This window comes from Cladophialophora bantiana (genome assembly GCF_000835475.1).
Source record: "Cladophialophora bantiana CBS 173.52 unplaced genomic scaffold supercont1.10, whole genome shotgun sequence".
Lineage (NCBI taxonomy): Eukaryota > Fungi > Ascomycota > Eurotiomycetes > Chaetothyriales > Herpotrichiellaceae > Cladophialophora > Cladophialophora bantiana.
The window spans coordinates 528,274-540,825 of NW_015971584.1; the positions used below are offsets into that span (position 1 = coordinate 528,274).

Consider the following 12,552-nt stretch of genomic DNA (forward strand, 5'->3'; position numbering starts at 1 on the left):
CGGATAATCTCTGGCCCCGATTCCGATGGAACCGCAGTTGTCGGCATTGCATCCCCGCCTCTCGCATGCCTCAACTTAAGCCTGACCAGCAACCTCTCACCAACTCAGGGTAAAGAAACGCCGGATTAATGATTGGTCACTTCTTGATATGGTAAAGCCGGGGAGAAAAACGAGGAAAGCAATCATGTCTGCGGGAGGCTCAGGACTTTCGTCAGCTTCACCGTTCCAGGAATATGAATCAGAGACCATCGACGGCAGTGTTAGGCCAGCAAAGAGACAGAAAGTTGCTGCAGCGTGCGACCAATGTAGGGACAAAAAGATCAAGTGCGATGGACGGAAACCGCTGTGCCGGCCCTGTGAGCGAAGACATGGCACCAAAGCTCATTGCGAATGGGGCTTGAGGAAGACACGCAGCATCGGAGCTTCCAAACTGGAGATTATACGCCTACAGTCTCGCATCGACGAGTTGGAAAGAGCTGGACGGCGATCGAAGCGGCCAGAGAGCGTTGACCAGCCGTCTACGCCTCAGTCGACATCTGATCGAAATCATGACAGTGGCGCAAATGCAATGATGGGATTGATGGAGGAAGGCGAACCGGGTGAAGCGGGCATTGTGGGCGACTCCAGCGCTGCGAGTTTCATGAACCGCATCAAGTCCGCCCTGGACCAGCAGCTGACTCCAGATCCCGCCCAACAATCACACTCGACGGTATCACTAGCAGTGGCCGGTTCACAGCGACAACGACGGTTCAAGAACCCTGACTACGTCCTCCCTTCCCGACAACAGGCGGACCGCCTCCTGGAGGTCTACTGGAGGATCGTGGATCCGTTGTATCCTTTCGTCGACAAGGACGATTTCATGGGCAAGTACCAGAGTCTCTGGACCGGGAATCCCACAATGGATGACGAGGTCTGCTTCATATGTCTTCTCAACGCCATCTTCGCCATATCCTGCATTTTGGACTCGTCCATTCGCCCTTCGGATCGCGTCAGCTCCGGCGAAGTCTTCCACAAACGCGCTCTTGTGTATCTCGACCTTGAGTTCCTGCAATACCGCTCCGTGCACACCGTCCAGTGTCTCCTTCTCCTCGCACAGTACCTCCAGAGCACCAGCGAGCCACAGCAGTGCTGGCTTTTTGCGGGTTTGGCCATCCGGATCGCTCAGAGCCTCGGTCTCGATTTACCCTCCACTAGCAGCCGGACACCCAATGGCAAGCCGAATGACTTCCTCCGCAAGGTCTGGCACGGCTGTGTCCTCATGGACCGGACACTGTCTATGACTTTCGGACGTCCCGCCATCATCACTCCCCAAGCTGCGGCCTCGGTGCCTAGGCCACATCCCCACCCGGAGTCAAGCGAGTGCTGCTCTTGCCACAGAGAACTCTACGTGTTGCAGCCGTCTTCTCCTGATCTTCATTTCTTCATCGAATCTCTCAAGCTGTACGAAACTATGAGCGAGACTCTGGTCGCGCTCTACAGCCCCACATCAGCAGAGGCGTCCGACTCAGAAGAGGACAGCTATACCCGATACTTTGGCGGCGGCGCCCCGGGCGCAAACGCAGCTGGCACCGTGCTGGAAATGGACAACAAATACTGGATCTGGCAACGCCGGCTGCCCTGCCATCTCCGGTACTCTCGCGAGGACAACAACACGGACATGATCCACGCCCGGCAGGCCAAGGTCCTGTACCTTCGATACTGCCACATTCGGACACTCCTCTTCCGACCGGTCCTGTCTCGCTTCTGCACGACCAGCCATATTGACGAAGACCTCACCGCCGTCGTCGAAGAAGAAGACACCCTCGCCCGCAAGCTCGCGCTGCAGTGCTCGGTCATGTGTGTGCAAAGCGCACTGAATACTGTCGCCCTGTTCGGCAAGGTGCACTCGGAGTGCCAGCTGGAGCTACTCGACGATCTCCTGCCCGCGTGGTGGTACAGTATCTTCTACCTGTACACGGCGGCGACGGTCCTTGTTGCCGCGCGGCTCAACTCGACCATCGAAGCCGAGGTGGGCGGCGAGGAGGTTATCATGAGCGCCGCTCGCACCGCGACCACGGCGCTGCAGAGGTATGGTAGCTTCGGCAAACATGCCAAACGGTGCGCCGCGGCCGTGGGCTTTCTGTTTGATCAGATCCCGCCTCGTCATCGCCAGTTCCAAGTCCAAACCCAGGCCGAAACCCGGGGCCGGACCGGGACGCAGGCGGCGGTGCAGACACAGCGCAGCAACAGAAACACCGGTGATGAGACTGCGCAACAGGGAAACCTCCTGCCGCACGCGGACAGTGCCGATATCGACCCACCCTTCGGCAGCGGCAGCAGCGTCAACCACAGTGTCCAGAACTGGACGGCTGTGAACCACCACAGGACTGGTGCGAGTCCTTTTCCTCCTGCTCCTCCTTCTCGACCTACCAACGTCACAGGCCAAACCATACTAAGTACCAACGCCACCACAGACGACGCGAAAGCATCCGCGCCGTCTCAAGCGTTTATGCTGAGCAGTGGAAGCAGCACCGGCGGGGGTGGGGGCGGCGGGATATTCCCCTCCTTGGCATTGTCGTCCTTCGATCACAATCCCAATCCCAATCTCTCGCTCAATCTCAGCCTCGACAACCTCGATCTCGATCTCGATCTTCTCAGCGGCGACATGTCCTGGTTGAGCAGCATTCCTTTCGATTTGTATGGTGAGCTATGAGCGGTCGCCGTTACTATCATTATGACCCCTAGCATGACTATATACGCCCGGCGAGCGAGCAAGCAGTAGACAAGCAAGCAAGCAAGCAAGCAAGCAAGCAAGCAAGCAAGCAAGCAATGACAACCCAAAAACAAAAGGAGGAAAGGAAGCGATGGTGATGAACAACTAGTTAGTTAAGGGGCTTTGTCCCTGTAGTTAAGTAACGCTTATAATACCCAGCACACGATCCAAACGAAAAGAGAAATCAAGGCTAGTTGGTGGTAATTAATGCTGGTGTGATTGAATGTATTATTCCATTCCTTTTCTTTTCTCCCGAAAAGATACATGTTGTCTATTGTATGTAGGTGTGTACATGTTACAAAATGCTCCACATCCCGCGTACCCGTTTTCATAATATGCTCATGCAAACCCTTTGCGCCGTGAAGCGTGTGTCACATCGTCCCCGTGGGATAGTTGGGTTGAGTTGGGGTTGTCGAAACTCGTTGGTAATCATCTCTACTTTTCCCAGAACAAGTTGATCTCCTGGCCTTGCAGCCAGTCGGCCATGGCCTTGTACATGTCAAAGAAGCCCTGGTTCTCGGCGTTGGGCAGATCGTTCAGGATCGGGTGACCCAGCAAGTTCTGCGCCACGGCAAGATACTTGTAGCCCTCGGTGTACTTGTCCAGCTCCTCCTTGGGGAAATGCGGCACGGCCTTGCCGTCCACGGGGACCACCCTGTCCTTCTCGTAAAAGAGTTTGACGTACTGGGCTTTCCACGCGCCCTCGTCGATCTTGCAGAAGAAGATGAAGCGGCAGTCGCACTCGACGTCGACGGCGATGCCCTGGATCGTGAATCGTTGTGTGATGGTGGCCTTCATCTTGCCGAGGCCGCGTTGCGTGGCGAGGTTCACGTTGGCGAGGGTGCCGTTCTCGCGGTGCATGATAAAGTCGCCGTTGGCGCGGCCTTTGATGGAGACCTCGATGAATTTCTCAATTGGGAGGCCACCGGACCAGGCTGTTTAAAATCAAAAGTCTCAGTCATTAGGTTCCTCACATGCCCTTCCTTTGTGAGATGAGGTGATGGCTTACTCGTCCATACGTAGGCCCCCTCCTTGGCAAACAAGCTGCGGTAGTTCTTCCATTCCGAGGCGTCGCGGTAGACGGGCCACCCTTTGCATAGCTCAGTAACGCAGTATCTGGCGAGAATCTCCTCAGTGGTGCCGTTGATGTGAGAGGTGACGATGGGCTCGGTTTCCTCGGGGGGGACGTTGTACACCATGTTTGTTGTTTGACTCTGTTAGGTCGATTCTATCGATGATAGAGCCGTGGGCCCGGTGTCTAAAGATGATTATGGAGCAGTGAATTTGGCTTTGAATGATAGAGGAGACTACGGTTTTTCGCTCAACCGGCCTTTTGCGTATGTAGCATAGACGGCACAATCAACCTTCTCTCACCAGGCAGGAAGCATTATATACGTCGATTCTGCAGTTGGCATCAGCCATGACAAAGGGAGCAAGGCCGTCATGGCTCTGCTTTTCGAGAAAACAGCTGGCTCAGCAGGAGATGCCGTAGGGGTGCTCCGCGACGGCAGGCACGTTCGGGAGGTGAGGAAGCTGATCGCTCCGAGGCATTTTGCTCCTCATGCGTCAGATTCAGCGTGTGCAGGCCCAGTGAGCCGAAAGGGACTCCGGGGTGCTGGAGGTGGAGATGGAGATTAACGAGCGGACAAGTGAATGGCCGCCTTTCCACTCCCTACACGCCTCGGATCTGGGGGTCGGCTATTGAGATGCCAAGACTCTAGTCTTCTTTGGTCTCTCCGCTATAACCGACGAGGCTCCGGATTCCGCCCTATATAGCAAAATCTTAGTCAACCTACTGACCGTACTCGGTACATCCCCTGATTGTCTATGCTCCTCTGATCCACTCGTTGGAGGCAAAAGGAAATCTGCTCGCCGTCCTAAAAACTTAGCCGCCACGAGACAAGCTTGTCCCTAGACATCGTCCGATAGCCACCCCGCCGGCGCCATCCTCTGTGGTCTAGAAAAACTTTTGTGCCTGTTACAGACTCTTCGCTTTTTCACAATTGATGCCCAGAATATCCCGTTGCGGTTGTCTGAAACCACCGATGCTCTTTCTCCTTGTCCTGTATAAGTGGACCTCCCGGTATTACATCATCTTCGACCCCGCAAATTCACTCCAGCTCCTGACTTCCGGAGGAATTCCTTCCTGTCGAGGAAGCTTAGCATTCATGCATTTAGCAAACAGTAATGCGGTCTGGAAGCTCAGTTAGTTCATGCCATCATATCAGTGATGAGAGGGTCGAGTCTACCTTGGGCTCCATGAACAAAGGGACACCAAAGTCCACGGCGTTCCTTCTCATCACATAATCTTCGTCCACCAACGTCTTACCTCGAGTCTTTGCAAGGTTGAAGACTCCCCGGATGTCGTACTTCTGGAATACTTGTCGAAGCGCGTTCTTATCTGTCGTGGGAAAGTCAATCACTTCAATCGAGGCACCGGACTTCTCCAAGTGCTGCTTCACGTTTTGGCTCGCGGCATAGAACTTATAGCCCAACGGTTGAAGATATGCCACAATCTTGGGAAGCTCGGGAAGCTCGGTCGATCCGCCAAGCAGGATTCCCTCCCCAGGCTCAGGCATCCGGAAGTTCATGGTTGACTGCAGCGAGGCCCAGTATGCCTCGATCAGGTCTTTTCCGAAGCACGCAATCTCGCCCGTGCTGCTCATCTCAACGCCTAGGAAAGGATCAGCGCCCGCCAACCGAGTCCAGGAGAATTGTGGAACTTTGGTGGCCAGGTAGTCGCGCTTTTCAGCCATGAGATCCCGAGGCTCTGGGACATTCTGACCAACCAAAGCTTTGGTTGCCACGTCAATAAAGTTGGTCCCAAGCACTTTGCTGACAAAAGGGAACGATCGCGAAGCACGAAGATTGCACTCAATGACTTTGAGTGCCGGCTCTTGACCAGGTGCATCAGCCTTGATGATCTGCATGTTGAAAGGCCCCGTGATATTCCAAGCTTTGGCCACTTTCCGGGCGATCTCCTTGACGCGAGCCATCACTTTCTCATCTAGATTGGCCGGAGGGAGGACCAGGGTAGCATCACCAGAATGCACACCTGCAGCTTCCACGTGTTCGGACACGGCGTGTAGAATTAGCTCTCCCTTTGATGCCACGGCGTCAACGTCAATTTCCTGAGCACCCTCGATAAATTTGGTGATGACGACAGGATGATCGGGGGAAACCGCCGAGGCGGATTCCAATTTGTCCTTCAGCTCTTCATGGGTATAGATGACTGACATGGCAGCGCCCGAAAGAACATAGGATGGTCGAACAAGGACCGGATAACCCACCGAGTCAGCGAAAGCCTCGGCGTCTGCCACCGAGGTCAACTCTTTCCACGCAGGTTGGTCCACGCCAATCGAGTCAAGGATCTGCGAGAACTTGTGACGGTCTTCAGCCTTGTCGATATCAACTGGATTGGTGCCCAGTACATGGGCCTTGCCCTCTTCCTGCAGCCGAAGTGCTATATTTTGCGGAAGCTGGCCGCCCACGCTGACAACGACGCCCGAAGCGCTTTCAAGCTCGTAGATATCCATGACGCGTTCGTATGACAGCTCTTCGAAGTAGAGCTTGTCAGCGGTGTCGAAATCGGTGGAATAGGTCTCCGGGTTATACTGGAACGACATATTAGTATATGCATTGAAACGACAAATACATTAGGAAAAAGGAAAATCCAAGGGCGGGAACACGACCCGTCGTGTCCAATGGATGGCTGCGGTCCACCCCGAAGGCAGGTGAGGATCCATCCGGACAGCACCTCGTTCAATTGGACATGCTCAAACCCAAAAACGTAACTTACATTGATCATCACCGTCTTCTGGCCCATCTTGCGCAGAGACAATGTGGCATTAACAGCACACCAATCGAATTCGACAGAGGATCCAATTCTGTAGACCCCAGATCCCAGGATGATGGTCCCTTTGTCTTCGAAGGTGACATCGTGAGACGAGGCGTTGTAGGTGGTGTACAAGTAGTTAGTGTCGGCGGGAAACTCAGCGGCCAGGGTATCAATCTTTTTCACCCAGGGTCGAATACCAAGCTTCTGTCGACGAGCTCGAACTTCTCCTTCGGTAGAATTGGCGTACATGGCAATCTGCTTGTCAGAAAAGCCTTGTTTCTTGGCCTTCAGCATCAGCTCGTGCTTGATGCCGTTGAGAGAGCCAATCTCTTTGATTTCCGTCATTGTGTCTTTAAGGTTCTGCAACTTGTGGAGAAACCACCTATCAATCTTGGTGAGGTCATGGACCTTGTCCACCGAGTAGTTCTCATGGATCATAGCTTGCCCGACGGCCAACCACCTTCGATCGGTGGGATTGCGAAGAACTTCGTCCAGATTGTCAAACTTGTCGCCCTGGAATCCCACGTACCGGGGATCGACCTGCCGGATAGCTTTCTGGAACGACTCCTCGAAAGTGCGGCCGATGGCCATGACTTCTCCCACAGATTTCATGGCACTTCCAATGTCACGTTTCACGTGCTGGAACTTGGATAGATCCCAGCGAGGGATCTTGACCACGATATAGTCTAAGCTCGGCTCGAAGTTCGCTGTGGTGGTCTTGGTCACGGCGTTGGGCAGTTCCGGCAAGGTATGCCCGAGGCCGATCTTGGCAGCTGTATAGGCCAGGGGATAGCCGGTCGCCTTGGATGCCAGCGCTGACGACCGCGAAAGGCGAGCATTGACTTCAATGACACGGTAGTCAAGTCCGTCCGGTTGGAGGGCATACTGGACGTTGCACTCACCAACCACTCCCAGATGTCGGACGATCTTGATGGCGGCTGTCCGCAACATATGATACTCTTCATCACTCAGAGTCTGACTTGGCGCGACAACAATGCTGTCTCCCGTATGAATGCCGAGGGGATCAAAGTTCTCCATGTTGCAGACGGTGATACAGTTGTCCTCAGCGTCGCGAACCACTTCGTACTCGACTTCCTTCCAGCCTTTCAGAGATTTCTCGACCAAAATCTGAGGCGACAGGGACAGAGATCGGGAAGACAAATTGCTGAGCTCTTCAGGGTTATTGGCAAAGCCGGACCCTAGACCGCCGAGGGCATAGGCGGAGCGGACGATGATGGGGTATCCGACCTTCTCAGCAGCGTCAAGGGCTTCGTCCACGGTACTGACGGCAATGGACTGGGCAATAGGAATGTTGATTTCGTTGAGGGCCTTGGCAAACAAATCCCGGTCTTCACTTGTCTCGAGAGTCTTGATACTGGTCCCCAGGACCTTGACGCCGTAGCGATCAAATATGCCCATCTTGTTCATCTTGACACCCAAATTGAGACCTGTCTGGCCGCCAAAGGTGAGGAGAATGCCATCGGGTTTCTCTCTCTCAATGACATAGGTGACATATTCCGGAGTGACTGGAAGGTAGTAGACCTCGTCGGCGAGCTTGTGGTCGGTTTGAATGGTCGCGATGTTAGGGTTAATGAGGATGGACTTGACGCCAGCTTCTTTGAGTGCTTTCAGCGCTTGGGACCCTGTTGCAGCTGTCTGTCAGCCCGTGATCCAAGACGGCATCCAAGTGACAGGGGTGATTTGGAAGCATTTTGCGCTCGACTGAGTCACCAGTGTCTGCAGGTACATACCAGAATAGTCAAACTCCCCAGCTTGCCCGATGCTCAGCCCGCCACTCCCAATGACTATGACCTTCTTCACATCGACCAGGTTCTTCCCATACTCGATGGCACCGCTCTCCAAGTAAGCCTCTGGGCGGGGGGCCTCTTGCACCAGAGCACGTCGTTTGGTCGACCGCGTGAATCTCTTGACTTGCTGCCATGAGGGCGTCTTGGGGTTGACCAGGTGCTGTCTGACAGCGAGCGAGGGGGTGCGAGTAGAGAAATGGCGTGCAGAGAGTCGTGAGACAGGAGCGCAGTCTCGGAGCAGAATCCCGCTGGCCTGGCGAAGAGCTCGCGTGGTCGACGCCATTGCGGTTCGAGCCAATGAGTGGATTGCTGGCAGGCGAGATAGAACGCACTGTTCCACTCAGTCACTGCGCAGAACCAGCTCGGGAAAGTTCTATACTTGAGGACTTTGGCGAGGCAGCCTCTGTGTTATGGGGGGTGTCAAGAAGAGAAGGGCAGAAATGCAGCACTGAGAAACTGGATTGACTCGCAAGCCCAAGCCACCAAACACACCGGGCTACTGGGCTGAGAAAAAAAGTGCGGCGGCTGATCGAAGGCGTTCAGATTTGCGGGAGCCAATGGATAAGCTGCAAACTACAAGCAAACGTCAGTGGGGGATCGAGAGATAAGAATTTTCTTTCGCTTTGTTTCTCTCTGCTCTCGCTTGTGTCTCTGTTCAGGTCAATGCACTGTGGTACATAACATGCGAGAGAGCAAAATCTACATGTGACTTGACTACCAGTACTGGGTACTCGGTATGGTGAATCCTAACAACGCCCTGCTTCGCCTCGTCCACTCCTACACGATTCGATCTACAGCAACCATCATGAAAAATTCTCCTGTTGCGTGGACGAGTCACCTTTCTTTTTTTGCCTTTGCTTCTCGCCTTGATCACCATGAAAAAATTTTGTCCGGGGAAAGAAAAGGCATTAGAACTAATTAGGCACGGCAGAATTGGGAAAGCTCGCACAGGTGCTGCATGGCTCTAAACTCTTCTCGGTCACCGCCCTGGATCGTCTTCCACCTACTTGGTAGACAACCAACCACTCTCCCTCTTCTTCGTCCCTCTGCCCCTCTTTCGCCCATCTCCCTCGCTACATCCCATGTGTTGCCGCTGCCAAAATCTTTCCCATGCGTCATTTGATCTGGGATGCATATGCTAGACACAGACTACCTACATGGCTTGGAAAAAAAAAAAAAAACTTTTTTCGATCCGTTCGATCTACGGAATGCTAGTCTAAGCTCAGAATGTCCGTTCCGGTACATTCCTCGCTCTCAATCGTTTAGTTTCGTATAATTGGCAGGGAAAAGTCCAGCATGACCGTTGTACTCGCCGTGCCACCAGTCTTCGTCGGGAAATGACTACGGGAACCTTCGTCAGCAAAGTCCTCTGAGGCGGACACTCCCATCAAGTCCCACACTTACCACATTGGTGATGATCGCATTCTCCGGGAATGACAGCTCATTGTCTTCCCCAGCCTCGTAGTCGAAGAGGGCCGTTGCTGTCGCCCCTTTGGCCCCAGCGGCTGCCGGAGCTGGCGCTGGAGGAGTTGGTTCTGCTGCTGCGACAGGAGCTGGTACTGGGGCTGGAGCTGGAGCACCGCCAGCGTCACCATCATCTAACACGGTGAGGTAATTGCTGGGTACAAGTCCGGTCTGTGTCCTGGTTAGAATCACTCGTCTCTTCTTCCTTCGAGGGAATTCACTCACCTGTCCCGCCTCGTTCTTGACCAGCCACCAATCTGGATCAATTCGTTGAATATCCGTGACCAATTCACCTATATGGTCAGCAACCGATTCGATTGTCACTCGACCGGAGAGTAATACCTTCGCGTAGTGATACTTCGTTATCCTCCGCTGCCTCGTAATCATATTCCGCCCGAGCCCGTTCACCTCCAGCCGTAGGGGCGGGTGCAGGAGCAGACTCAATCGCCGCAGAGCCTAGAGTACTGGCTGCCGCTGCTACGGCTACCGTTCTTCCCAAATCTGGCTCTCGAGCTGCTTCATCATCCTCGTGTGCTGCTGGTGTGGGAATCGCCCGCGCCATCGAAGTCGCCGGCATCACGGGCGGAGGAGATAGTTGCTCCTCATGTGCATCGGCAACATGCGCGGAGGCGCTGACTGGCATAGCTATGCGAATAGGAGAGCCACTACGAGGCTCTGGCTCCTCCTCGGGGGTTGGACTTCGTGGTTGAGCAGGTGGTGGAGGCAATCCCGGTGCCGACTCTTCCTCCATGGGCCTCGACAGGGGCAGGCCCGGAATTGGAATGCCACGGTTGGGTTTGCTACTTGTATCCGGTTCCGGAGCCGGAGGCGGTGCGCGGTCGAATGACGCTGGCGCTCCCATCGGCGGCGCTCCGCTGAAGCGATCACGAAGTGAGCTGATTCCCCCGGCTGGAGAAGTTGGAGCCTCTTCTTCCTCGACCGCCTTCATGCCCTCACCCGTCACTTGTTGCCCTATACTGCTGCGGCCAGTATGTGTAATTTGCACAGGCGCCCAGGTCTTGCCTGTATAGCCACTTTTCCAGCCACTTTCACCGCTCCTTTGCGTGGCGATGGGAGGCTGTCCGGTATACCCAGAGGGTGATACGGGCGGTTCGCCCGAGCCGCTCATACCTCTCTCACGAGCCTTCTTCTCAGCCCAAAGCTGTGCAGGTGTCTTCCCACCTTGGTCAGCGAACGTTCTACTCGCCGTCCCCACAGGGGCAGCCGGTGCCACAGGTTTGGCCTCGAAACCACCGGGAAGCGGTGCTTTTGTTCCGGTGAAAGTCGAGCCACCACCAAACTTGTTGGCCACTTTCGGCTTGGGAAGGGACGTCAAACGTTCAGGCCCTTGCGAAAAGACCGCAGATCTCTCCGCCAGCGAACGAGGGGGCATTTCTGGTTCTTCCGAAGGATCGGTCGATGGGCTTGAGACAGGAGGCGGCCGCGAAAAGCCAGCCGAGTCTTCGGGTCTCTGCGCTTTGGCGCGAATGGCCGCAATGTCAACCTTGCCAACAGGCTCATAAGCACCCTTGACGGGCTCCGGTCTGTCGTCTTTTAGGGCGCCCGATTCCTGGGCTTGACGTCGAATGGCCGCAATGTCAACTTTCCCGACTGGTTGATACGCGCCTCTGACCACTTCAGGCCGATCGTCCGTCTGGCTGCTGGTGAAGGGTGGCGGAGCAGACCTTTGTGTTGTAAGGTCTCTCATATTGACCTTTGTAGGCTGATAGGCCGGTGCTACTTTCTCCAACTGCGTTCTCGTGACCGGAGGAGCGTCCGCGCCCCATCCATCCTCATCCACATTGGCATCTTTTCTGGGCAGATTGCGTGCTACAGGATTATAACCGGTGGAAACTCCAGTACTCTGGGTAGGGGTAAAGACAGGTTTTGAGGCAATAGTGGGCTTGGTTGCAGCAACTGGAGGAGGAGCTGCCGCAGCAGAGGTGCTTGAAGAGTATTTAGAACCTGAGGCATCCGCGACTTTCTGGATGATACTGTCGGGGGTGAGGTCACGGTCTGATCTCGCAGTGATTTGGACGTGATAGCCATGCAATAATTTGGCAACTGTAGTCAGGTGGCTCGTGAAATAGCCTTTGGTTCGTTCGGGAACGCCTTCACCACACCAGGCAATGAGGGCACTTTTGGGAAGACCCGTATTGGAGTCTTTGACCTTGACAAAGGCAAATTGGATGCGGCCATCGGAGAATTCGTCAATCAGATCGACCAGCTCGCCTTCTCCCGTGCTTTGTACCTTTAACACGCTCTCTTTATTTCCCGAATCCTGCTGAAAAGCATTGGCAAGAGGAGCCGAAACCGAAAAGACGGCCCATTGACCATACGTGGGCGAAGCGGCGGTTGGACCGGTTGGAGGAGGAGCGTTGACAACGGACTGATAGCTCTTGGAGATCGAAGGTCCGTTGGTCGAGGTGTTCAGAGAAGCCATGGCTACCGAGAAAAGGGGAGGAGAATGAAGGTGGTCAAAGTAGACCAGGTTGCCGTGTGGTTGTGTCTGCTTCCCCGCCGGTTGGAATGCAGTTCCGGGTGGTTTTGGAGATTCTATCGGAAATTCAGAGGAAAGCAATGTGCTGTAATTTTTCGGAGCAGGCTACAGGATCCAGCAGTGAGAAAGGCGGACAATTAAGATGGAGAATTGAAAGACAGCTTACTCTACCTGGTGGGTTAGTGCCATT

The 12,552-nt window shown here is 54.5% G+C and overlaps 4 protein-coding genes across 4 annotated transcripts; 1 reads left to right on the plus strand and 3 right to left on the minus strand.

Moving 5' to 3' along the window:
* Positions 1-184: 184 nt before the first annotated feature.
* Positions 185-2,692, plus strand: Z519_07103 (uncharacterized protein; the record flags this gene model as incomplete). Its single annotated transcript, XM_016764838.1, has 1 exon — positions 185-2,692. The coding sequence occupies one exon, from the start codon at positions 185-187 to the stop codon at positions 2,690-2,692; it is 2,508 nt and encodes an 835-aa protein (XP_016618788.1).
* Positions 2,693-3,187: 495 nt separating this feature from the next.
* On the minus strand, positions 3,188-3,951 carry Z519_07104 (uncharacterized protein; the record flags this gene model as incomplete). Its single annotated transcript, XM_016764839.1, has 2 exons — positions 3,188-3,687; positions 3,762-3,951. The coding sequence occupies 2 exons, from the start codon at positions 3,949-3,951 to the stop codon at positions 3,188-3,190; spliced, it is 690 nt and encodes a 229-aa protein (XP_016618789.1).
* Positions 3,952-4,838: 887 nt separating this feature from the next.
* On the minus strand, positions 4,839-8,681 carry Z519_07105 (carbamoyl-phosphate synthase arginine-specific large chain; the record flags this gene model as incomplete). The annotated part of the gene is made up of 4 exons (XM_016764840.1): positions 4,839-4,946; positions 5,002-6,366; positions 6,552-8,233; positions 8,342-8,681. The coding sequence occupies 4 exons, from the start codon at positions 8,679-8,681 to the stop codon at positions 4,839-4,841; spliced, it is 3,495 nt and encodes a 1,164-aa protein (XP_016618790.1).
* Positions 8,682-9,652: 971 nt separating this feature from the next.
* Z519_07106 (uncharacterized protein) lies at positions 9,653-12,305 on the minus strand (the record flags this gene model as incomplete). Its single annotated transcript, XM_016764841.1, has 4 exons — positions 9,653-9,739; positions 9,803-10,033; positions 10,088-10,155; positions 10,205-12,305. 4 exons carry the CDS (start codon positions 12,303-12,305, stop codon positions 9,653-9,655), a joined length of 2,487 nt encoding a protein of 828 aa, XP_016618791.1.
* Between the last annotated feature and the right edge of the window lie 247 nt (positions 12,306-12,552).